At 33.0% G+C, this 23449-nt stretch overlaps 2 protein-coding genes and 1 long non-coding RNA gene across 4 annotated transcripts; 1 reads left to right on the forward strand and 2 right to left on the reverse strand.

Annotated features, from left to right (window-relative positions):
* Positions 1–1537: 1537 nt before the first annotated feature.
* Positions 1538–15691, forward strand: LOC131677444 (uncharacterized). Of its 2 annotated transcripts, none has more exons than XR_009303351.1 (4): positions 1538–1862; positions 1930–2114; positions 14053–14907; positions 14963–15691. It is a non-coding gene; the product is annotated as an uncharacterized LOC131677444 (long non-coding RNA). The 2 variants fall into 2 exon arrangements; XR_009303350.1 differs by having other exon boundaries at positions 1945–2114.
* Positions 15692–16647: 956 nt separating this feature from the next.
* LOC131677446 (UPF0547 protein C16orf87 homolog) lies at positions 16648–17574 on the reverse strand. Its single transcript, XM_058957279.1, has 3 exons — positions 17178–17574; positions 16962–17119; positions 16648–16873 (listed from the first exon to the last, which is right to left on the reverse strand). Exons 1-3 carry the CDS (start codon positions 17496–17498, stop codon positions 16786–16788), a joined length of 567 nt encoding a protein of 188 aa, XP_058813262.1. The 5' UTR covers positions 17499–17574; the 3' UTR covers positions 16648–16785.
* A 1142-nt stretch (positions 17575–18716) lies between these two features.
* LOC131677445 (DNA polymerase iota) lies at positions 18717–22126 on the reverse strand. Its single transcript, XM_058957278.1, has 3 exons — positions 22031–22126; positions 21505–21968; positions 18717–21138 (listed from the first exon to the last, which is right to left on the reverse strand). Exon 3 carries the CDS (start codon positions 21061–21063, stop codon positions 19090–19092), a length of 1974 nt encoding a protein of 657 aa, XP_058813261.1. The 5' UTR covers positions 21064–21138; positions 21505–21968; positions 22031–22126; the 3' UTR covers positions 18717–19089.
* Between the last annotated feature and the right edge of the window lie 1323 nt (positions 22127–23449).

Raw genomic sequence — 23449 nt, forward strand, 5'->3', positions numbered from 1 at the left:
TGTAGTAACTGTAATGATACGAAAGCTTTAAGGAAAATGAAATATTTCAATCAGTTTCGAGCAATTTATGGTGCATCCACCCTTCTTATTTCTCATCTAAACTGTGACACCCTGGTGAGTGCGATGGAAGGAGAAAATAAACTATCAACAACTTAAAAAGTATTTACGAGACAAACTCGCAGCAGCAGGATTATAACTGGTGCACTAACACGTTTAATCCGAGGAAAGGAGAAAATAAATTTACTGGGAAGGATAACCTAGTAGTTGGGCTACTAAGGAAAACTTTCATTGAAATACACGCGGTCTATAGGATATGTTGCATCGGACGATATCAATTCATATTTAAACGGAAAAATATCAGTGCTATTGATTTCTCATATAGAAATACGGCGCACAACAAAAGCAGCAAGAGAGCTAAATGATAGGGAATTTAAATATTGGTTTAAATTAGCAATATTTCAATGTGAAAAATTCTGCGCGCCCGTTGAAATATTTCACGTTGGCTTGCATCGGAATCGTCATTAGCACAACTATTAAGTCATTAAATTTTTATTGTTGCTGTCTCAAGCGAGTATCCGGCTCCAGGAATACAATCATTTCTAATTAGTAATTCTAATGTGCCCCTTGAAACCGGATTCTTTCTGGAGTTAGTCAGAATCCCAGCTCGTTTTCCGACAGGATAATGTCGGCAGGTTTAGAATGGAATCTCTTATGAACAGCAACTTATTAGATTCAAACCCACGTGATCAACCTGAGAGTAAAACTAATACCGACAAACAAAAAATACCATTCTGTACCGGGAATTTTACGCAATTCGACCAGTTCTTTCGTAGCTTACTGCGAAACTAAAAACAAATCGTTTAATATCGTCGCGATATCACGAGATTTGACAACGCTATATAAGGCCGTATCTGATAACTTAGACCCGAACAGATAAACTGGTGAGTAGGTCTCTGTTATAGAACCCAAAAATGTCGATTGCAATGCACTTTGGATAATTTTCATGCTTAGGCTCATCAACTGGATATCAAATTCTTCAAGAAAACGTTTAAACTAGTCGTATTTTCAAGGAAGAGATACAGGGCAACTTTAGCTTCTTCTATGAATCAAACTATTGCTCAGGTTTTGACTTTTAAATATCTCAGGGTACGGTTCGACTCTAAAAGCACCAGGGGGAGTCACATGAGGTATCTGAAATAGAAATGCCAACAAAGGAGTTTGTACTAGAAAAACTCTAGAAAGAGAACTGCGGAGACTCCATTTTGACTCGATTGGATACGCGTTTAGCTGTCAAAAAAGGGATCCAATCGAACATTAGGTTTGTTCCAGTACCAGGAGAAACTGGAAGTGCTCCGGAGCAAACAGGGAGAAAATTGTTCCTGTACTATCTTCTTCTCTTTTTTCTTCTTCTGGTGGCAAACCGGAGTGAAAAGGAGCAAGAATTTTTTGCTCCGGAGCAACAGGGAGTAACTTCCATGTACTGGAACAAGCCTATTGCCTATCCTTCCCAGTGCAATTGTTGTCGTGCGAATCGGTCTCGAAAATTTTGATGGTTCTATCTACTCCATTAGAACGAAAAAGATAGCACGATGAGCTTCTTTGCCATCTCGTTCATGCATCTTTCGAATATGCGCTTCATTTCTACATAACCTCATTATAAACAAAAAATACAAAGTAGCATTCATGATTCAGTTCGGTCAGGTCTTCGGGTGTTTGTCTTTTTTCTCGTTTTTCACCAAGTACGCTCGTTTTTCACTAAGACTAAAGAAAATAGTTTTTCAGCGTGTGAAAATTCATTGTAGTTGGTAAAATATTGCACAAAACCAACAATATACGTTTTTGTTTCGATGGAGACTGCGAAGGTAATTGTCTTTGTAATTTCATAAGTGTTTTTCCAATCATCGCAAAGCAAGTTAAGTCTCTTATCAGTTTTCAACTTTATAGATTCGGGGCGGAGTTGCATTTGCTATTGTTAAGCCTTACTACATTAAAGCGTACATAAACAGACCGCTGGATGGCAAAACAAAAGTATCAGCGGGATAAATTCACATTTTTCGAGAAGCTAACGAACGTATCATCGGAGGATATTCCACAGGACACCATGCGGGAAAAAAGTTAAGTAGCTATAATTATTTGTCATTCATCTTGCTTAAGGCTTGTCTATGCACAAAACCGTGATCTGCAATTGCCCTTGCTTGCTTGTTTTACGAGGTTATGTACAGCCATCGGAACTTGCTGATTATACACATTCAAGTGCCACCGAAGATCGAATCTATATTAGTATATGTTTTAAGATTTACGTATTATGTATTTTTATACATGGCCAGAACGTTCAACTGAGAAACGAGAACGAATTGTGTAATTTGTTTTGCATATCTGTATGTGCGCAATATGTACCTGCATCTATGTTCTGCAAGTGAATCTACATATGCATTTGAGTGCATCTGTATTTGCCGTATTTGCATGTTTATTTTCGGTAATTGTCTAGTTTAGAAGATTTAGTAGGTAATTGTTTACTTTAGGTACTTCTTCCCTTGTAAGTGGAAAGCATGTTTTTCTTTCGTGAATATGCTAGTGTAGTTGAAGATTCATAAAAAAGAGGGGGAAGCGAAAATTTTAATAATTCATTAAAAAGTTTAAAAATAAGTTGTACCTACCTATTATTGTGCTCCCAAAAGTAAGAGTTTTGGCGAAGCTTGCTTAATGCGGCTCTGTCGCATAGTCCAAGGATCCGAAGCGCGAAGGATCCGACGGACGACGTGGCCTTTTTACTTGTCATCAGAATCGCAAGCAAACCTGTGATCCACTCGTTTGGCCGGTATACTCAAGCATAGGGAGTATCCCTAGTTTAACACGAAGAAACAATCGATGTGGCGTAGCCACATTAGGTATTAACAATGTCTTATTTAGTAACAATAGAATAGTACTCATTGAAAAAAATAAAATATTGTCGCTGCCTAATGTGGCTATGCCACATCGTTTCCTTCGCGTGCTGTCCTTAGGATAGCCCCTATGTTTGAGTATACCGGGCAAACGAGTAGATCACAGGTTTGCTTGTGATTCCGATGACAAGTAACAAGGCCACCTCGGCTATGCGGCATAGTCGCATTAAACTAGCTTCGCCAAAAGCCTTACTTTCGAGAGTACAATAACCATACGAGCAAGGTTAGTAGGAACAACAGTTGTTACGGCATTCAATTAGCAAGGGACTGGAAGGTGAAATATATTTTTCAATATTTAGAACCATAGTACTCAAGGGAGAGCAAGGAGTTGAAGGGAGAAAGTTTAGAAAAGCGTGGAAGAGGATCATATATGCAAGCTTAGAGCTCACCGGCGACTTAACTTTTTGTCTGCTACCGTAGGAGTCAGTGTCTTTTGGCATTAGAAATGCGAATCACCTGAGTCTACGGCATGTCCGGACAAGCGTAAAGTAACTTGTTACTTCATGCTGTCGGAAGACTGGATTCCTTGATTCAAAGTTTGAAAATTATCCTTTTTGATAATTTCCGAACTGCAACGAAATGTTATCGAACATTTCGGTCCTATTATCCTAGAGCCTTCATTTCTTTATTTTATTATTTTTATTTTAGCTGCTTTTTTGTTCCGTTTGGTTTAGGTTACTGGTGTTTTCAAGGATGGATTAAATACCTGAACAGTAAAAAACCCTCGACATAAGGCCGATACAAATATTTAAAAAAAAATGTCTCCATACAATTTTTTTTCTGAAGGGGTCTTTGTGTTTTCTTGGGCGTTTTAGTTCTCTGATATTGCTTAGCTACTGCGCAACACGCAGTAGGTCGCCACATCAGAGAACTGAAACCTTCATCTGATAGTCGTACGGATTTATAAAAGGTACGTGAATCGTCAGTCCAATTAGAATTTTAGAATTCTTGAATTTTAGAACTTTAGAATTTTAGAATCTTGGAATTTTAGAATCTTAGTATCTTAGAATTTTAGAATTTCAGAATTTTAGAATTTTAGAATCTTAGAATTTTAGAATTTTAGAATTTTAGAATTTTAGAATTTTAGAATTTTAGAATTTTAGAATTTTAGAATTTTAGAATTTTAGAATTTTAGAATTTTAGAATTTTAGAATTTTAGAATTTTAGAATTTTAGAATTTTAGAATTTTAGAATTTTAGAATTTTAGAATTTTAGAATTTTAGAATTTTAGAATCTTAGAATCTTAGAATTTTAGAATTTTAGAATTTTAGAATTTTAGAATTTTAGAATTTTAGAATTTTAGAATTTTAGAATTTTAGAATTTTAGAATTTTAGAATTTTAGAATTTTAGAATTTTAGAATTTTAGAATTTTAGAATTTTAGAATTTTAGAATTTTAGAATTTTAGAATTTTAGAATTTTAGAATTTTAGAATTTTAGAATTTTAGAATTTTAGAATTTTAGAATTTTAGAATTTTAGAATTTTAGAATTTTAGAATTTTAGAATTTTAGAATTTTAGAACTTTAGAATTTTAGAATTTTAGAATTTTAGAATTTTAGAATTTTAGAATTTTAGAATTTCAGAATTTCAGAATTTTAGAATTTTAGAATTCTAGAATTTTAGAATTTTAGAATTTTAGAATTTTAGAATTTTAGAATTTTAGAATTTTAGAATTTTAGAATTTTAGAATTTTAGAATTTTAGAATTTTAGAATTTTAGAATTTTAGAATTTTAGAATTTTAGAATTTTAGAATTTTAGAATTTTAGAATTTTAGAATTTTAGAATTTTAGAATTTTAGAATTTTAGAATTTTAGAATTTTAGAATTTTAGAATTTTAGAATTTTAGAATTTTAGAATTTTAGAATTTTAGAATTTTAGAATTTTAGAATTTTAGAATTTTAGAATTTTAGAATTTTAGAATCTTTGAATTTTAGAACTTTAGAATTTTAGAATTTTAGAATTTTAGAATTTTAGAATTTTAGAATTTTAGAATTTTAGAATTTTAGAATTTTAGAATTTTAGAATTTTAGAATTTTAGAATTTTAGAATTTTAGAATTTTAGAATTTTAGAATTTTAGAATTTTAGAATTTTAGAATTTTAGAATTTTAGAATTTTAGAATTTTAGAATTTTAGAATTTTAGAATTTTAGAATTTTAGAATTTTAGAATTTTAGAATTTTAGAATTTTAGAATTTTAGAATTTTAGAATTTTAGAATTTTAGAATTTTAGAATTTTAGAATTTTAGAATTTTAGAATTTTAGAATTTTAGAATTTTAGAATTTTAGAATTTTAGAATTTTAGAATTTTAGAATTTTAGAATTTTAGAATTTTAGAATTTTAGAATTTTAGAATTTTAGAATTTTAGAATTTTAGAATTTTAGAATTTTAGAATTTTAGAATTTTAGAATTTTAGAATTTTAGAATTTTAGAATTTTAGAACTTTAGAATTTTAGAATTTTAGAATTTTAGAATTTTAGAATTTTAGAATTTTAGAATTTTAGAATTTTAGAATTTTAGAATTTTAGAATTTTAGAATTTTAGAATTTTAGAATTTTAGAATTTTAGAATTTTAGAATTTTAGAATTTTAGAATTTTAGAATTTTAGAATTTTAGAATTTTAGAATTTTAGAATTTTAGAATTTTAGAATTTTAGAATTTTAGAATTTTAGAATTTTAGAATTTTAGAATTTTAGAATCTTAGAATTTTAGAATTTTAGAATCTTAGAATCTTAGAATCTTAGAATTTTAGAATTTTAGAATTTTAGAATTTTAGAATTTTAGAATTTTAGAATTTTAGAATTTTAGAATTTTAGAATTTTAGAATTTTAGAATTTTAGAATTTTAGAATTTTAGAATTTTAGAATTTTAGAATTTTAGAATTTTAGAATTTTAGAATTTTAGAATTTTAGAATTTTAGAATTTTAGAATTTTAGAATTTTAGAATTTTAGAATTTTAGAATTTTAGAATTTTAGAATTTTAGAATTTTAGAATTTTAGAATTTTAGAATTTTAGAATTTTAGAATTTTAGAATTTTAGAATTTTAGAATTTTAGAATTTTAGAATTTTAGAATTTTAGAATTTTAGAATTTTAGAATTTTAGAATTTTAGAATTTTAGAATTTTAGAATTTTAGAATTTTAGAATTTTAGAATTTTAGAATTTTAGAATTTTAGAATTTTAGAATTTTAGAATTTTAGAATTTTAGAATTTTAGAATTTTAGAATTTTAGAATTTTAGAATTTTAGAATTTTAGAATTTTAGAATTTTAGAATTTTAGAATTTTAGAATTTTAGAATTTTAGAATTTTAGAATTTTAGAATTTTAGAATTTTAGAATTTTAGAATTTTAGAATTTTAGAATTTTAGAATTTTAGAATTTTAGAATTTTAGAATTTTAGAATTTTAGAATTTTAGAATTTTAGAATTTTAGAATTTTAGAATTTTAGAATTTTAGAATTTTAGAATTTTAGAATTTTAGAATTTTAGAATTTTAGAATTTTAGAATTTTAGAATTTTAGAATTTTAGAATTTTAGAATTTTAGAATTTTAGAATTTTAGAATTTTAGAATTTTAGAATTTTAGAATTTTAGAATTTTAGAATTTTAGAATTTTAGAATTTTAGAATTTTAGAATTTTAGAATTTTAGAATTTTAGAATTTTAGAATTTTAGAATTTTAGAATTTTAGAATTTTAGAATTTTAGAATTTTAGAATTTTAGAATTTTAGAATTTTAGAATTTTAGAATTTTAGAATTTTAGAATTTTAGAATTTTAGAATTTTAGAATTTTAGAATTTTAGAATTTTAGAATTTTAGAATTTTAGAATTTTAGAATTTTAGAATTTTAGAATTTTAGAATTTTAGAATTTTAGAATTTTAGAATTTTAGAATTTTAGAATTTTAGAATTTTAGAATTTTAGAATTTTAGAATTTTAGAATTTTAGAATTTTAGAATTTTAGAATCTTGGAATTTTAGAATCTTAGAATCTTAGTATCTTAGAATTTTAGAATTTCAGAATTTTAGAATCTTAGAATTTTAGAATTTTAGAATTTTAGAATTTTAGAATTTTAGAATTTTAGAATTTTAGAATTTTAGAATTTTAGAATTTTAGAATTTTAGAATTTTAGAATTTTAGAATTTTAGAATTTTAGAATTTTAGAATTTTAGAATTTTAGAATTTTAGAATTTTAGAATTTTAGAATTTTAGAATTTTAGAATTTTAGAATTTTAGAATTTTAGAATTTTAGAATTTTAGAATTTTAGAATTTTAGAATTTTAGAATTTTAGAATTTTAGAATTTTAGAATTTTAGAATTTTAGAATTTTAGAACTTTAGAATTTTAGAATTTTAGAATTTTAGAATTTTAGAATTTTAGAATTTTAGAATTTTAGAATTTTAGAATTTTAGAATTTTAGAATTTTAGAATTTTAGAATTTTAGAATTTTAGAATTTTAGAATTTTAGAATTTTAGAATTTTAGAATTTTAGAATTTTAGAATTTTAGAATTTTAGAATTTTAGAATTTTAGAATTTTAGAATTTTAGAATTTTAGAATTTTAGAATTTTAGAATTTTAGAATTTTAGAATTTTAGAATTTTAGAATTTTAGAATTTTAGAATTTTAGAATTTTAGAATTTTAGAATTTTAGAATTTTAGAATTTTAGAATTTTAGAATTTTAGAATTTTAGAATTTTAGAATTTTAGAATTTTAGAATTTTAGAATTTTAGAATTTTAGAATTTTAGAATTTTAGAATTTTAGAATTTTAGAATTTTAGAATTTTAGAATTTTAGAATTTTAGAATTTTAGAATTTTAGAATTTTAGAATTTTAGAATTTTAGAATTTTAGAATTTTAGAATTTTAGAATTTTAGAATTTTAGAATTTTAGAATTTTAGAATTTTAGAATTTTAGAATTTTAGAATTTTAGAATTTTAGAATTTTAGAATTTTAGAATTTTAGAATTTTAGAATTTTAGAATTTTAGAATTTTAGAATTTTAGAATTTTAGAATTTTAGAATTTTAGAATTTTAGAATTTTAGAATTTTAGAATTTTAGAATTTTAGAATTTTAGAATTTTAGAATTTTAGAATTTTAGAATTTTAGAATTTTAGAATTTTAGAATTTTAGAATTTTAGAATTTTAGAATTTTAGAATTTTAGAATTTTAGAATTTTAGAATTTTAGAATTTTAGAATTTTAGAATTTTAGAATTTTAGAATTTTAGAATTTTAGAATTTTAGAATTTTAGAATTTTAGAATTTTAGAATTTTAGAATTTTAGAATTTTAGAATTTTAGAATTTTAGAATTTTAGAATTTTAGAATTTTAGAATTTTAGAATTTTAGAATTTTAGAATTTTAGAATTTTAGAATTTTAGAATTTTAGAATTTTAGAATTTTAGAATTTTAGAAGTTTAGAAGTTTAGAATTTTAGAATTTTAGAATTTTAGAATTTTAGAATTTTAGAATTTTAGAATTTTAGAATTTTAGAATTTTAGAATTTTAGAATTTTAGAATTTTAGAATTTTAGAATTTTAGAATTTTAGAATTTTAGAATTTTAGAATTTTAGAATTTTAGAATTTTAGAATTTTAGAATTTTAGAATTTTAGAATTTTAGAATTTTAGAATTTTAGAATTTTAGAATTTTAGAATTTTAGAATTTTAGAATTTTAGAATTTTAGAATTTTAGAATTTTAGAATTTTAGAATTTTAGAATTTTAGAATTTTAGAATTTTAGAATTTTAGAATTTTAGAATTTTAGAATTTTAGAATTTTAGAATTTTAGAATTTTAGAATTTTAGAATTTTAGAATTTTAGAATTTTAGAATTTTAGAATTTTAGAATTTTAGAATTTTAGAATTTTAGAATTTTAGAATTTTAGAATTTTAGAATTTTAGAATTTTAGAATTTTAGAATTTTAGAATTTTAGAATTTTAGAATTTTAGAATTTTAGAATTTTAGAATTTTAGAATTTTAGAATTTTAGAATTTTAGAATTTTAGAATTTTAGAATTTTAGAATTTTAGAATTTTAGAATTTTAGAATTTTAGAATTTTAGAATTTTAGAATTTTAGAATTTTAGAATTTTAGAATTTTAGAATTTTAGAATTTTAGAATTTTAGAATTTTAGAATTTTGGAATTTTAGAATTTTAGAATTTTAGAATTTTAGAATTTTAGAATTTTAGAATTTTAGAATTTTAGAATTTTAGAATTTTAGAATTTTAGAATTTTAGAATTTTAGAATTTTAGAATTTTAGAATTTTAGAATTTTAGAATTTTAGAATTTTAGAATTTTAGAATTTTAGAATTTTAGAATTTTAGAATTTTAGAATTTTAGAATTTTAGAATTTTAGAATTTTAGAATTTTAGAATTTTAGAATTTTAGAATTTTAGAATTTTAGAATTTTAGAATTTTAGAATTTTAGAATTTTAGAATTTTAGAATTTTAGAATTTTAGAATTTTAGAATTTTAGAATTTTAGAATTTTAGAATTTTAGAATTTTAGAATTTTAGAATTTTAGAATTTTAGAATTTTAGAATTTTAGAATTTTAGAATTTTAGAATTGTAGAATTGTAGAATTGTAGAATTGTAGAATTGCAGAATTTTAGAATTTCAGAATTTCAGAATTTCAGAATTTTAGAGTTTTAGAATTTTAGAGCTTTAGAATTTTTGAATTTTAGAATCTCAGAATTTTAGAATTTTAGAATATTAGAATTTTAGAATTTTAGAATTTTAGAATTTTAGAATTTTAGAATTTTAGAATTTTAGAATTTTAGAATTTTAGAATTTTAGAATTTTAGAATCTTAGAATCTTAGAATTTTAGAATTTCAGAATTTTAGAATTTTAGAATTTTAGAATTTTAGAATTTTAGAATTTTAGAATCTTAGAATTTTGGAATTTTGGAATTTTAGAATTTTAGAATCTTAGAAATTTGGAATTTTAGAATTTTCAAATTTTAGAATTTTTGAATTTTTAAATTTTTAGATCTTCAAATTTTAGAATTTCAGAATTTCAGAATATTAGAACTTTACAACTTTAGAACTTTAGTTTTTAGTTCTTAATTTCTTTAGAATTTTAGAATTTTGTGGTTTCAGAATTTTTTTTCCCTTTTTTTAATAAGTTTAATATTTACCCCCTTTCCCTTTTTCACTTTTGAACAACATTCAATTAGCTAGAGATTACTGAGTAGAGAAAATAATGAAAATGTAGAGCAATAGTACTCAAGTGAGATCAAGGATGTGTAACATACAGATTGGAAACACATGTCAATGTCCTCGTTTTGCCAGTCTAAATTTCACCAAGGGGCTGATAAAAACGGGTTTCACTGTATAAGAATAGTACAATATTAGAATTCTAGAATATTAGGATGTTAGAACTTTGGAATTTAGACTTTCAGAATTTTTCGGACTTGATTGATTTGGCACATATTTGCCTAATCATAGCAACCCTGTTGGAATAGCTCCATCGTTATACAAGTGTAAACTAGACTTACCATCAACAGCCACGGTAATATTGAACTGAAAAAAGGTGCGAAATCGGCAACGTCCCAAAAAGTCGATTTCATGCATTTTAAAGATGTTTGGCATCAAAAATACGAATTCCTTTGAAAAAAAATTTGAGTTCCGGCTTATATGGGAATTTCATATGTGACCGGACGATTTAGTCTATATTTCCGGAACCATATAAGCGATCCGTACGAAATTTTATAGACATCTATGGGGATATTATAGCTATCATTTGGGACTAAGTTTGTGAAAATCGGCTTAATCATTTCCGGGAAACTGGTGTGAGTTCGTAAATTTTGAAAGATGGCCGCTTTTCCCGGGCACTTCCGGAACCGTCTATGGTGGTCAATGTAGTCAACGAAAGTTTAATTGGCCGTCGGTGACCTAGAACAGCAAATTTAAGTTGTTTGAGAGACATTTTAGCGAAATTTTTACCTTTTTTGCTTTCATCGGAGTATCGGTTTGAATCACAATTTGCTATGTGATCGCACGCCACAAACTGTAACTGTAACATTGCCTGTCTCGTCTGCAAATTGTAGCATGTAATTTTGACGGGGAGCCCTTACGAGAGTCTAGCTCTACAGCTCCAATAGGACAACTCTCGAAAAAAAAAAAGAATTTATGCATGCGAGCACATGCGACAAACACATTAACATACGAACGCTTACGCCCTTCACGATAATATACGCACATCTACGTTCGCGATCGTGCAAACTTGAGAATATCCCGGTAATAAGATGAACGTGTTAGTATTTATGATGTTACAAACGCGAACACACAAACGGCCGTGTTCGCGCGAGCATGAATCGGTCTCGTCCGGAAATCTTTATCCTCCGTCCTAGCAACTTAGCGGCCGTTCATAAACGTGAACTCATAGGGTGGACAAAAATCTACGTTTGTCTACGAGAGGGGAGACGGGGGGTCTATTTGCAAAAATCTGCGTAGATCTTTATTTTTTTTGTGATTTTCGTATTACTAATGGGATTTAAAGCGAATTGTGTTCAACATACTAGTCGATTCAGCTAGATGCATTTATGCAGACACTTCGAAGCTAGTACACTATTGAGGTAACTTCTCTTTAGGCAACCACTCAACCCAAAACCCATGTAATTGGACAAAGCAACAACCTTTCTTGCGTATATTTAGATATAGTTTTAATCTCATGAAAAAAATCTAGGAATAACACAAAATTACAGTTCTAAAGACGATCTCCCAAAATTCCTCTCCGTAGAAGGTTTTGACTGTAAACTCCAGTCGTGAATTATCATCTCAGACACCACTAGCAGACACGCATGGACCATTAAACGTATGAACCAGCAAAGTTCAAAAATGGTCAAAGTTAAGCATTAAAACCACCATGATAACAAGAAACGCCCGATTTTTGACAATAGGTGGTCTGATTTTTTAAATTTTTAATTTAATAATTTTGGTGACTCAAGCTGTGTAGTTAAACTATTTCAACAAAGCGTTCACTCGAGTTAATCAGCTTGAAATTTCTTTTGCAATCGTTTACACTAATTTCAAAATCTTGAAACACCCGTTAAATTTTACGTTTTGACCCGGCGCAAATCCGTGCAATCCGATTCTACTATATAAATATTCGGAGTTAAGATTTAATACTTAGCGATAATACTTACTTAGGTGATATGACTATTGATTACATAAGAAAAATAAATATTTTCGGAAAGATTAGGACAGTTTCGTCCCCTTAATCGAATAAGACAATTCAGATTATCCCATTCTTAGAAATATTGAAATTTGCTACGAAAATTGAAATTTTGCGTGCATGTTTAGTTAAATATTTCAGTCTAGATAATACTTAACATCGACAGTACAATTTCAAATTGTTATCTAAAGTTTATCACATTTTGCGCTCCACTAATGCTCAAAAAGTACTTGCTAGCTTAGCAATCACGCACTGTTGGTAAAAGTAGCATTTCAGCTAAACTTTAATTAGTTATAGCAATATATCTTTTGAAACATTCTTGTGTGACTTACTTAGAAAAGAAGTATTTCGCTATACAAATATTTGAAAGCACTTTTAAATTCACACTTGTATTAAATTACATACTACACGGTGTTCTTATAAGTCCAACTTATAGTATAGTGAAACTAAAACGGAAACCTTTCTCAAAACTGTAAGAAATTTATAAAATTCGACATACAAGTCTTGTATTTTGGAGAAAAATATTTTGATTTTATATTTCCTTAAATTGTTACTAATTTAAATTTTTATTTGAACGTTATAATGTGCTTCTTGCTATTTTCATATTTTCCACAAATAAAAATATCGAAAAGTCTACATAGCCTTTAGAGGAGGAGGGGGTTGGCAAAAGTCTACTGAGTCTACTAGGGGGAGGGGGATGCTAGGTTCAAAAAATCTCAAATTTCGGTCTACGTGGGTCCCTTAACTTCACACATTTAGTTACATGCAAAAAATAACGCCCATATGAACAACGGAAAATAAAACTCACAAGGACAGAAAATGTTTCATTAAACCCGCTATTAGAATGTAAAGATCAGAAATAAACTTCAAGCGTAGGAATCGGACTGAGATCCTTCAGCATAAGAAACGCCAAAAAAGTTGTCAACCGCAAAACTCGACAAGGATGAACCTCCAGTTTAAAAACCGGTTAAAATTAAATAATTCGTATGCAGGAGTATCCGTATATCGCGACGTTCAAGATAAAAAGTCGGCTAAAAAACTACGTTGTAAGAATCGGTTATAGTTTTCCGGTTTTTATACTAAAGGTTATTTAATCCGACTCTTACAGGGGAGAACCTCAGTTCGATTTTTATGCTTGAAGTTTATATCAGAATTTTACATTCTAATACATTTGAAGCGGGTTTTACGAAGCATGTTCTGTCCTTGCGACTTTTATTTTTGGTAGTTCATATCCACTAGACAACACGTTCCATGGCGACACTAGTGAACTCTGGTGATATGGAAACTCACTTTCTTCTTGCATCTGAGCCGTACACCAAAAATTACGTATCTGATTCACGGTCCGCGATCATCCAAGAACACATGCGAATATGCGAAAGGCACACGGTCATAAAATATAATTTATACACGCGAAGTTACATACACGTTAGCACACGCGACATAGAAACTCACACGCGATCGAAAACGTTAATGTACAAACGCCTAAACCCTTCACTATGATACACGTAATCGCGAACTCCCTACGCTCGCACATATCTGAACCATAAAATGAATATCACATTCAGAATCACGGCCCACTGTAATTGGCCTTAAGCAGTTTAGGGGGTAACATTTCCCGTCTTGTTTTCAATTGTATTGTTGGGAGTCCTGTCGAGACTATAGCTCTGCTGCTCCAGTACTCTCGAGAAAAATGTACTCTGGATTTTAACTGGAGTGTGTGGTGAAGGGTTACTCCCCCACATATCGCACCGCCATGTCCTAACCCCAACTCGTTAAACCCCCTCAGATCCCTCTCCACCAGTCCCCTCAGACTACCACCCCATCAGACCCCGATAATTTAGGTCAATCCAATCTGATCCCTTAGATAAACAGCCAAAACAGTGCACCGTATTATTCGTATAATCTATTCAAATTTATTCACAGATTCGTTTTTTTTCAGGTGTTGAACTTGATCATGGCATTCGGTAATTTATTTGTTTTCGTGACACTTATTCAGGACTTTTTTGATAGTATTGTTTACACCTGATCTCCATGATAGTCCACCCTGGACACTAATCCAGACACATTAACCTGCCCAGAAACAAGTGTCATGCAAACTCGTTCGAGTCCAAATGCTTCCCGAGTTTCAAAGTTTTGCGATCGTCTAAATATTTCAAATTAATGGTAACGATAAACTTTGTCGGATAGAAAAACTTTCAGTATAGTAATAGTCTGTATCACCTGGCAATCTGACTTCCTTGAATAGCACAAACCGTCGTCTTTTTATATCCTTGCATTATGGAAATTGTACAAAACTCGGAAGGATACGACCAGCACCGAGCTATAGGACGATTGGTAGTGGTCGAAAAATGCAAGTGTTACTCCGGAGCTTGAGGTCCAATTGAACCACTAATAATCTTATGGTTGCATAATTATTTCGTGTTTAGTTTGTGTGGTGTATTTACATTTCTGATTCTTGGACCTCCAATTACCAAACTTTTTTTTTCTTTGCAGGAAATGAACCACAACGGCAGCCGATACACGTCGTTCGCCTTTGCTAGTGGAGGGATCGCTGGCAGCGGCGGTGCCCGAGGGGAACTGAGCAGTGGAAATTTGAGCAGAAAGCTGAGTAGTCCGATGGCAGAGTCGACACAGCTGGACAGCAGCGGTATCCGGGGGAATCTTTACGGTAGTCCGGTAGGACAGGTTGGAGTTGGGAAAAGAAGCCTACCTCTCCGTTGCAAAATAGCAGGACAAATTTTAGAAGCAGCTGAATGACGTCCGGGTCCAGTGTGGATCGATTGAGTGATCCTAAGTGAGTTCGCAAGTCTGCACGTCCTTTATAGGTTCTAATTCGTTTAATTTTGCAGGATTTACACGGAGAGGAGGATTGGTTAACCGATTGGTAAAGTACCACGACAAAACGCAATCGCCGTTAAATAAGAGTCAATCGATGACTAGCCTGTACTCGAAGCCGGGTCAATTTCATATGTGGTGGAGTCCGTGTTTCAGGCTGACACAAGGTGGAACGGGAGGGAGCGTTGCTCATTCCGGCGGAACCTCATCTGAAGATGATCCGAACACATAGACACGAGGATGAGATTGATGCGGAAAATAGTGTGATTGCGCCTTCGACAGAACTGGATGCCGATTGGATTAAGAAACCATGTAAGGAACTATCGGAGGTTGATTCAGGCGAAGCTGGTACAAAGCAAGCTCGGGAAATTACATACACGGCTTCGCCCCCGTGTCGAGGGTCGGCGAATCAGCAGCTGCAGACGAAGAAATTATGTAGTAAAGCCTCGAGCCTGGTGATGAACACTCCGAAAGTGGAACGCGTAGCGCCCCGACCGGCACGATTAAATGTGGATGTCTTTCTCGACACCGGCAACATTGAATGCGACGGTTCCATTTAGCATGATTGAATCGAGCAAACCGGCAAAATTAAGTAGAATTGATTCCGCTCCTTTGCCACAGATTACGAGAATTGTTCCGGAGTTTCAACCGCCTCTGATGGAATATCCGCCACTAAAGCTAACGTTGTTTAACAAGAAATATAACGTCCTGGCGCTAATAAAAATTTTAAAGCAAAAAAATATTGCTGTTTTTGCTTTTATTTGAAAAAAGAAAAACCAAACGTTAAAATAAGAAGAAGAAAACGAAATTAATGAGCACGACGGTCGCCCGATTTTCTATAGTTCTACATCGGGCTCACGTCGGTCCGATTACGTCGATGCGGTTGGCATATTCGAAGGTTGACGCGGTTTATACAAATGGTGCAAAATTGCAGGATATAAACCCGATATACTGCTCTGATCGGCCCGTTATCGGGCTTAGTCGGCCCGATCATCGGCCTGATAATCGGGCCGATTGAGCTCTACAAAATTTACTGGGTTATAACATTGGACGTGTTGCCATACAATGCCGGGACATACGTTGCCAAAAATGCTGTTTTTCTCTCCGCAGTTCTCTTACTAGTTTTTCTAGTTTATACGGATGCTACTGTTTCTAGTAGAAAAACTCTAGTAAGAGAACTGCGGAGAGAAAAACAGCATTTTTGGCAACGTATGTCCCGGCATTGTATGGCAACACGTCCAATGTTATAAGGATAGGCAATGTTCGATTGGATCCAGCTCCATGTCAAGGACGACGTCTCTGTACAGCCAGGATCACTGCCATGAAAGGCAAAACATTGATTTTGAACCGAATGATTAGAAGCTGTATTTAGTTACAAAATGTCGATTTTCTGAATGATATGATATTAAATCATCCCACAAGATGCAAAACGTCGTGTGGAATGCTTGAATATCGAGCATAGTGCCGAACATAATTCTTTGTTTGGGGCTTTATAGCTATAACGCCCCATATATGTCGGTCGCTGTCAAACTCCATATGATAGTATAGGGTTGCCAGGGGGCTGATTGGATCCCTTTTTTGACAGCTAAACGCGAATCCAATCGAGTCAAAATGGAGTCTCCGCAGTTCTCTTTCTAGAGTTTTTCTAGTTTCTAGCAGTATTACTGGCCCTAACAGGATGTGACAATACCTAATGGGCAATTTTATTCACATACTGTGCCAGTTTATTGTTTTTATCCATTTGGTATTTTCATACAGGACCTTTATCTTAACGTACACTGATAATTAGCAAGCCACGTTCAACGAAGTTTGGTTTCATCAATCATGCAAAGTTGTTTCAAGGCTGTTTCCACACGACCGAACCAATCTTTCGGTTTATCTCGGATAATATGAGTAGAGCTATTTCTTGCTTTTCCAATGAAAGCCTGTAGTGGAAAATAAATAAATGAGTGTTTTAGATCACATTCACTGGATAATTACAGCAAGCTGGGCATTCTATAATTAAGCACTTACTTGGCACAAAGGTCCCCACCACCATCAATTTCCTCCTTTTTCGCTCTTCGCTGAGCATGTCTGTTGGCTCGCGAAACTTGCGTTTCTTTGGAAGATATTCCTATCAGCTGTGCCTGTTTTCCCTCTTTGCCCTTGAATAAAGAAGATCTCGTCGGTTTCTATATTAAAAAATAGGTATTAATATCTAGTAGTACATTCGAATCGCTTAAAACCTACCTTGGATTTCTTTTTCTTCTTTTCGTACTGTAGCGAATCGTAATAGTTCGGTTTCTCCCGACGAACCCGCCCGGTTCGACGTCGCTGAACCTGGGCGGATGCTGCCTGTGCAGCAGCAGCTGCTGCTTTGCGCGACTCACCACCGGATGATTTTCCTTTTTTGCTCGATTTCGGTCGGCCAACGGAAGCCGGGGGAATATATGCTGCGTTGGCCTGGCGACCTCCGTTGAAAGCGTACCCACAAGAGCACCGTTTGGAGGCAATCGCTATCTGTTGATCGCAGCTGGGACAATTTTTCGATATCATGCGAGTTCTTACCATTGCACTCTTTTGGGTACGTACAGAAGTTAATGAAACACTGGACAGGATCTTTTAAGCGTAATGTTGTTATTATCGTTCTTTGATATTTTGAAGTTTGTGTTTTGTTTACAAAACAAATTCTTACACTGAATCAATAATCTCAGCGAAAAATCTTACCACCAAAATTTTTAGATACCAGCAGCGACACCCTACAGAGAATGGCTGTACTAGATCACAACCACCTGTATTTCAATAATCTAAGCGTGTGATTTTAAACACAAGAGTTAATTTTGATGAAGATAGGCAATAACGAATTTCATTACCTAATAAAAATTAACACCAAGTTTGAATATTATAGTGAGTAATTTTAGAACTTACCAATACTTTATTACCAGCGATTATTTGTAGAAGCAAAAGGCACACACAGAGAAGGCACACATTGGCGTTGATCGCAGAGCCACGAAAGATGTATGATAAAAAACGAGGCAATCCGAACGCTGTTTGTCCCGAAGTTGTCCCGAATCGATGTAGTACGGTATGAAGTTCATATTAGGCAATCCATTAGACGTTTGTTTGACAATTTAGCGGTGGGTTCTGTCAACAAGTCTACTCCTGCGAACAGAAAAACTCGTCCGACAAACAACTTTGTTAGTCCGATTCGTTTGATGTTGGATCGAATCAACGATATTGTCGGACGTCGCACCCCTCGGAGTAACGTCAGAATAAGTAAACAAGAAATAATCAGCTGATCAGAAACGTCTCATGGATTGCCTAATAATATTGAACAGTGGTGACATGCGATCGCTTTTAAGTCCTTTGTAAAAGACAGGCAGGATACTTGTAAATTGATAATGGCATCATTGCAATATAGACGAAACATAACTGGGACGAGATGGCTTCTTTGAGATGTGCTGCATGAGGTGGGCAATGGAGCAACACGCTTGCTGATGCTGATTTGAGGGTACCTTTTATCGAGATCGGAACGAAATTAACAAAGATGGCCTATGGATACCGAGTTGACCAGTTTGGTTGTAGCGATATCATGGTTGATTTTATCTCACTTTTCCAAAACCCATTACACATAACTGCTAAACTGCCATTATAAGCTTAATTGTCCCATGTTCTATGGGATTCCCTATATACATGGGACATTTATGCGTAGAACGGCACTAAAAGAGCCCAGTATTTCAAAGACATCGATTTACATGATTTCTCCTTGAAAATCAAAATTTTCATGCGTAATAAATGTAACACCTAGATGGTTACCATCCAGGTCGAACCACAATTTCGTTTTTATTGATTTTCTTGTATCTTAATAAAATTTATGTTTGGAACATCTAAACCATTTTCAGGTTGAGTTTCTACAAGATAATGTCTTTCAGCAGTTCCTTGCTAAGAAGAACTTCTCTTTTTTCTTTCATATGAATCGCTAAACCTTGGAGAATACTAGAAAAAAATAAAGAACAGAAAACCTGCTAGCGTGATACTCGTAATAGTATTTACAGCCGAACGTAGTGGACAAAGCAACAAAAAAAACAAAAACTTTTTGTGATTTTTTGATAAATAAAACTGATCCTACAACTAGTTTAAGAGCAGACAGAGAGCACCGCCGTTAAGTGTTCTTAACAAAGTATCGATGGAGCGTGTTTTTCGAACTGCTGGCTGTCGGTGACGTTGCCGCCGTTGATGAGCTGGTGGATTGAGCAGGGCTAGCTAAACGCCAATTCTGGAGTAGCTCCTGTTGGACATCCGCTGGCAGTGCGTTGAAAACTTCCGGATCGACGTTAGAAGGCAAACTAGTTTCGCTACCAGCAGTTGCAGGCTGGGTGGTGCTGCTGGTGCTGATGTTACTGTTGCTTACGCTTACAGTTGATAAAGGTGACGGCTTAGCAGGTGTAGATGAGGAAAGGTGATTTTTGAAAAATCCACCAAATTTAGAGCTGGTTGCAATGTCCGATGAACTGGAAGGCTCCTGTTCGTACTCTCTCGAGTTCAATCGAAGATCGGCGACCCTGAGTTTACTGGGAGATGACAGATCATCTTCGCTGGCTGCAAGAAGGCTGCTCTTTTTCCGTGCGAGGAACGTTACCAATCGGCGACATTTCTTGGGAGAAGGTTCGGCATCCGATTCCGAGCCGGACAGAGATGCTAGTGAGGCAGAATCTGAGAAACCAGTGTTTGACATTTGATCACAGTCCATAGCAATGGGAAAGGATTTATTGGACACGAAACTGTCACTTAATGTGAGTGATTCGTTGCTAAGATTCGTAATTGACTGTACCTCGATATCGGATTTCTTGATAAGGAAGTTTGCAATCGATTTCGGTCCGGCCTTGCGCTCTTGGAATTTGAAAAACGATAATCCTAGTAGGGTAATGTTGAATGGTTGCCGCAGATCAACCATACGCTCGAACACCTTCATGACAGTGGCCAGAATTTTCTCCTGAGCACCCTCCGCCAGCACCAATTTTCCGTCTTTGTGTCGAAAGTTAGAAGGCAATAGTTTTTCTTGCTTACACTCACGGTGGCTAGACTTTTTCACTGAGTCATGCTTTCGGACGGTAACCTTAATAGCTATCGGAATACGACCATCATCTGCAATATTTTTCACTAACCGAACTAGCAAGTGCCGAAACTTATCTTCGGCATCCGCTCGAATAGAAATCGCCGGACAGGAGTCCTCCAACCCAACAGATTTTGGCTTTCCGGTGGTTTTAACTGGGGTGTCATCCTTCCCGAACGCCATGTCCTTCAGCTTGCTAGCTTGCTCATGGCCAAGACGTTTGCTGAGCGTTTCCAGGGATACCTCCTGCAGCTCCCGAGTCGATTTAATGTTACAATCCTCAAGAAGCTGCGCTGTCTTTTCTCCTATTCCAGTCAGACATTTAACTGGCCCTAACGATGCCACAAACTTGGCCCCATAGTTCGGCAGTAGCACAGTCTGCTTGTTCTGCTTATTAACACTGCCTACTAATTTTGCTAGCAGCTTATTATGGGAGATTCCAGCACAGCACCTTAAACCGAGCTCCCGGAAAACGCATTCACGAATCTCTTTCGCCATATGAGATGCCAAAATCAGCCTTCGATCACAGCCACAGGAGCATGCCCTTTGAAATGCCTCCCGATGCGACAGCCCCGGCTCTTCGACGGGCGGATGTATCAACCCTTCCACAGTTTGAAGTTGCTCAATGCTCGGTCCCTGCTCCAACCGTTGATTGATCTCCTTCGTTACGTCCAAATAGTTCTCATCTAATCCCAATTTCTCTACATTGGAAGTAAATTTGTGCATTATTTCATTGATCTTCACCGACATCTGGCGATATTTGGTCAAATCTTCTCCGTTGACCAGCACTAGCTCGGGACAGAGTTTCTTCGCCTCGCTGATCAGCATCAATTTCTTCACGCCATACTCCCGCGCAATGTAGTTGGCAGTGACCATGTTGAACCGCTGTTTTACCCCAAAAGGTTTATTCTTAAGGCTGGGATCGAGTATTTCCTCAACCTGGGCATAGAAATAATCCATATCGATGTGGATTATTACCCGCGAATGATCCTCCGAATCTCCTTGTGCTTCCAAATCGTCCATTTTGTGTCCAGATTGGAGTGCCGCCCTATACCGGCCATCCAACGCAATCGAATCGAGCCTGGTGAAAAACTTGCTCTGGAAAGAAACAATAGAACAAAAATGAACGTTAGGTGAACTTATAATTTGGCTAACTAATCGGATTAGTTCTTCGCCTCGGTCAACCCTTAATACAATAAAATCGATCATAATTGTTCACTTGAACAGTGCAAAAGTATAAACAAGTTGCTTGTGGTTGAAATTGTGACAAACTGGGAGAAAATCAGCAAAACAAGACTTGTTTGAAAAGGTAGCATGGAATTACCGTAAATAATGTATGTAAATATTACGTCAAAATCAAGGTCTAGCACTGATGACTACTACCTACTACCGAGTGATAACCGATAATATATTATATTCGTTTTACATGAAAAATCCTGTAAAAAGCGGCATTGTTTTGTTTACCTTTTCGTCTCAATTGACACTACGCCGAACAACAGAAGAGCCGACGCCTGATGGTGTCCACTGAGCTCGCTTCGCCCTACGATTTCGCACTCTTTCTCGTGCTCTGGTTCGCACCCGCTCACGCAACACGCTTTCCCGTTCCTTTTTTTTACTTCTCTGGGGAAAGTTTTTTTTTCGCTCCTCACCGTCGTCGTTGTCAAAGCCAACACTTTCCCTCCTTTCGGCTAGAATTTTCCCGGTATTCGATTTCCAACTGTTTTCAGCTGACAGACCCCGTTTCTGATAAGGACCGTATCCGGTGGCGTCGAATTTAACGGAATTTTGGTTGGAAAAAAAATTAGCCAAAATTTTGCACTTCGCAATCGTCGACCTAATTTTATTCCAGATACGATAATTTGGTGATCCACACTTTACTAAACTACGAATTTTTACGGCATACCATCCATTGCTACTTACAAAATATTCTGAAATAGATTACAATAATTAAAACACGCAATTCGAGCGGAAATTTAACTCAACAAAATACCGTAATGCAAAACAGCACTTCTACCAAACTCATAATCTATTCGTCGTGTTGCTTCTTGCGTTTTTTGTTCCACACTTCACTTTGCAACTGAGATGGCGAAGCAGCGGACACTCCCTCTCTTTCGCTCTACGGTACATTAGTATAGGTGAGTGCCCATGTATTGTGAGAACCGGTGAGAGTCCCGCACGCAATTACAGTAGAGTACTACACACTAAGATTTTATTAGTAACCAGTTGGATAGATTTAAATATTTGCGTTCCGCTTTATCTGATGGCTGCAATTTTTGACACTTCGCTAGTCTGTGCAATTTTAGATCTAGCGATACATAAAATATTAGGTGGAGAAAAAAAGATTCATTCCTTTCATCACATTTCAATTTCATCGACTGATGAAGATTTATTTTGTTACACGCCATCTTTTGTAGAGTGTTTCGTTGACACTAAAGTGGATTGTCGCTTTATCCAATTGAGCTATCGCCGTAATATTGTAAGATGAGGATTTTTGATCATGTTAAGCTACAGAGTTTTGGAGCAGCGTAAACAGATATTCGTATAACAAAGACCACCAGAGCAATATTAACCTGCGGCGTAAAAGTGCAATGTAGTATACAAATCTCAAATACAGGATACACGGAAGGTATTGGAAAATGAGTATGGTAGTATCCCGTATAAATAAATACCATTCCAGAAATCTTCGGAACCATTTCCTAACTATTCATATAATACTCACCATATTGGGAATACTACTGCTACATTCCACCATTATAATTCAACTATTATACTACCATACTCATTTTAGTTACCATTTCCAATACCTTCCGTGTATCCTATATTGGAGATTTGTATACTACCTTGTACTTTTGCGCAAGTGGTGACTATTGCTCTGGTGGTTTTTGTTATTCGCATATCTGTTTACGCTGCTCCAAATACCTGTAGCTTAACATGCTCAAAAATCCTCATCTTCCAATATTACGGCGATAGCTCAGTTGGATAAAGCGACAGTCCAGTTAATCTCAACCAAGCTCTCATCAGAAGATTGCATGTAACAAAATGAAATCTTGAGCGTTTTTTCAAAACGTCATATCTGCAATGAGTTACTCTCTTTGTTTACTTTCTCTTTCGATTTTTACGGCGTCACTATAACACTTTTCACTTATTTTACAGTACAGATCGAAAGACGGTGGTTTTAATTAGCATCCCGGATAGAATTTTACAATAGCATTTGCCCTACAATCAATCATAAAACAATGAATATTATAGTTATTACTGTTTCAACATTGTTCGATGCCAAGTTCTCACAGTAGATTTACAATAAAATTTCATATAACAATAAATTTCACTGTTCAGAAAAAAAATGATACAGTGCATTCACATTAAATTTTACTGTTTTCGAGAAAAAATGCATGGAGAAAAATTGATT

Source organism: Topomyia yanbarensis, chromosome 1, assembly GCF_030247195.1.
Source record: "Topomyia yanbarensis strain Yona2022 chromosome 1, ASM3024719v1, whole genome shotgun sequence".
Taxonomy (NCBI): Eukaryota; Metazoa; Arthropoda; class Insecta; order Diptera; family Culicidae; genus Topomyia; species Topomyia yanbarensis.

Bases quoted from the DNA above. Each gene is read 5' to 3' on its own strand.
- LOC131677446 (XM_058957279.1), bottom strand. From the start codon at position 17,498: ATGGTAAGAACTCGCATGATATCGAAAAATTGTCCCAGCTGCGATCAA. The intron at 17,120-17,177 runs GTAGGTTTTAAG...TTTTTAATATAG, and splicing joins AGAAGAAAAAGAAATCCAAG to AAACCGACGAGATCTTCTTT. The intron at 16,874-16,961 runs GTAAGTGCTTAA...TTTCCACTACAG, and splicing joins GGTGGGGACCTTTGTGCCAA to GCTTTCATTGGAAAAGCAAG.
- LOC131677445 (XM_058957278.1), bottom strand. From the start codon at position 21,063: ATGGACGATTTGGAAGCACAAGGAGATTCGGAGGATCATTCGCGGGTA.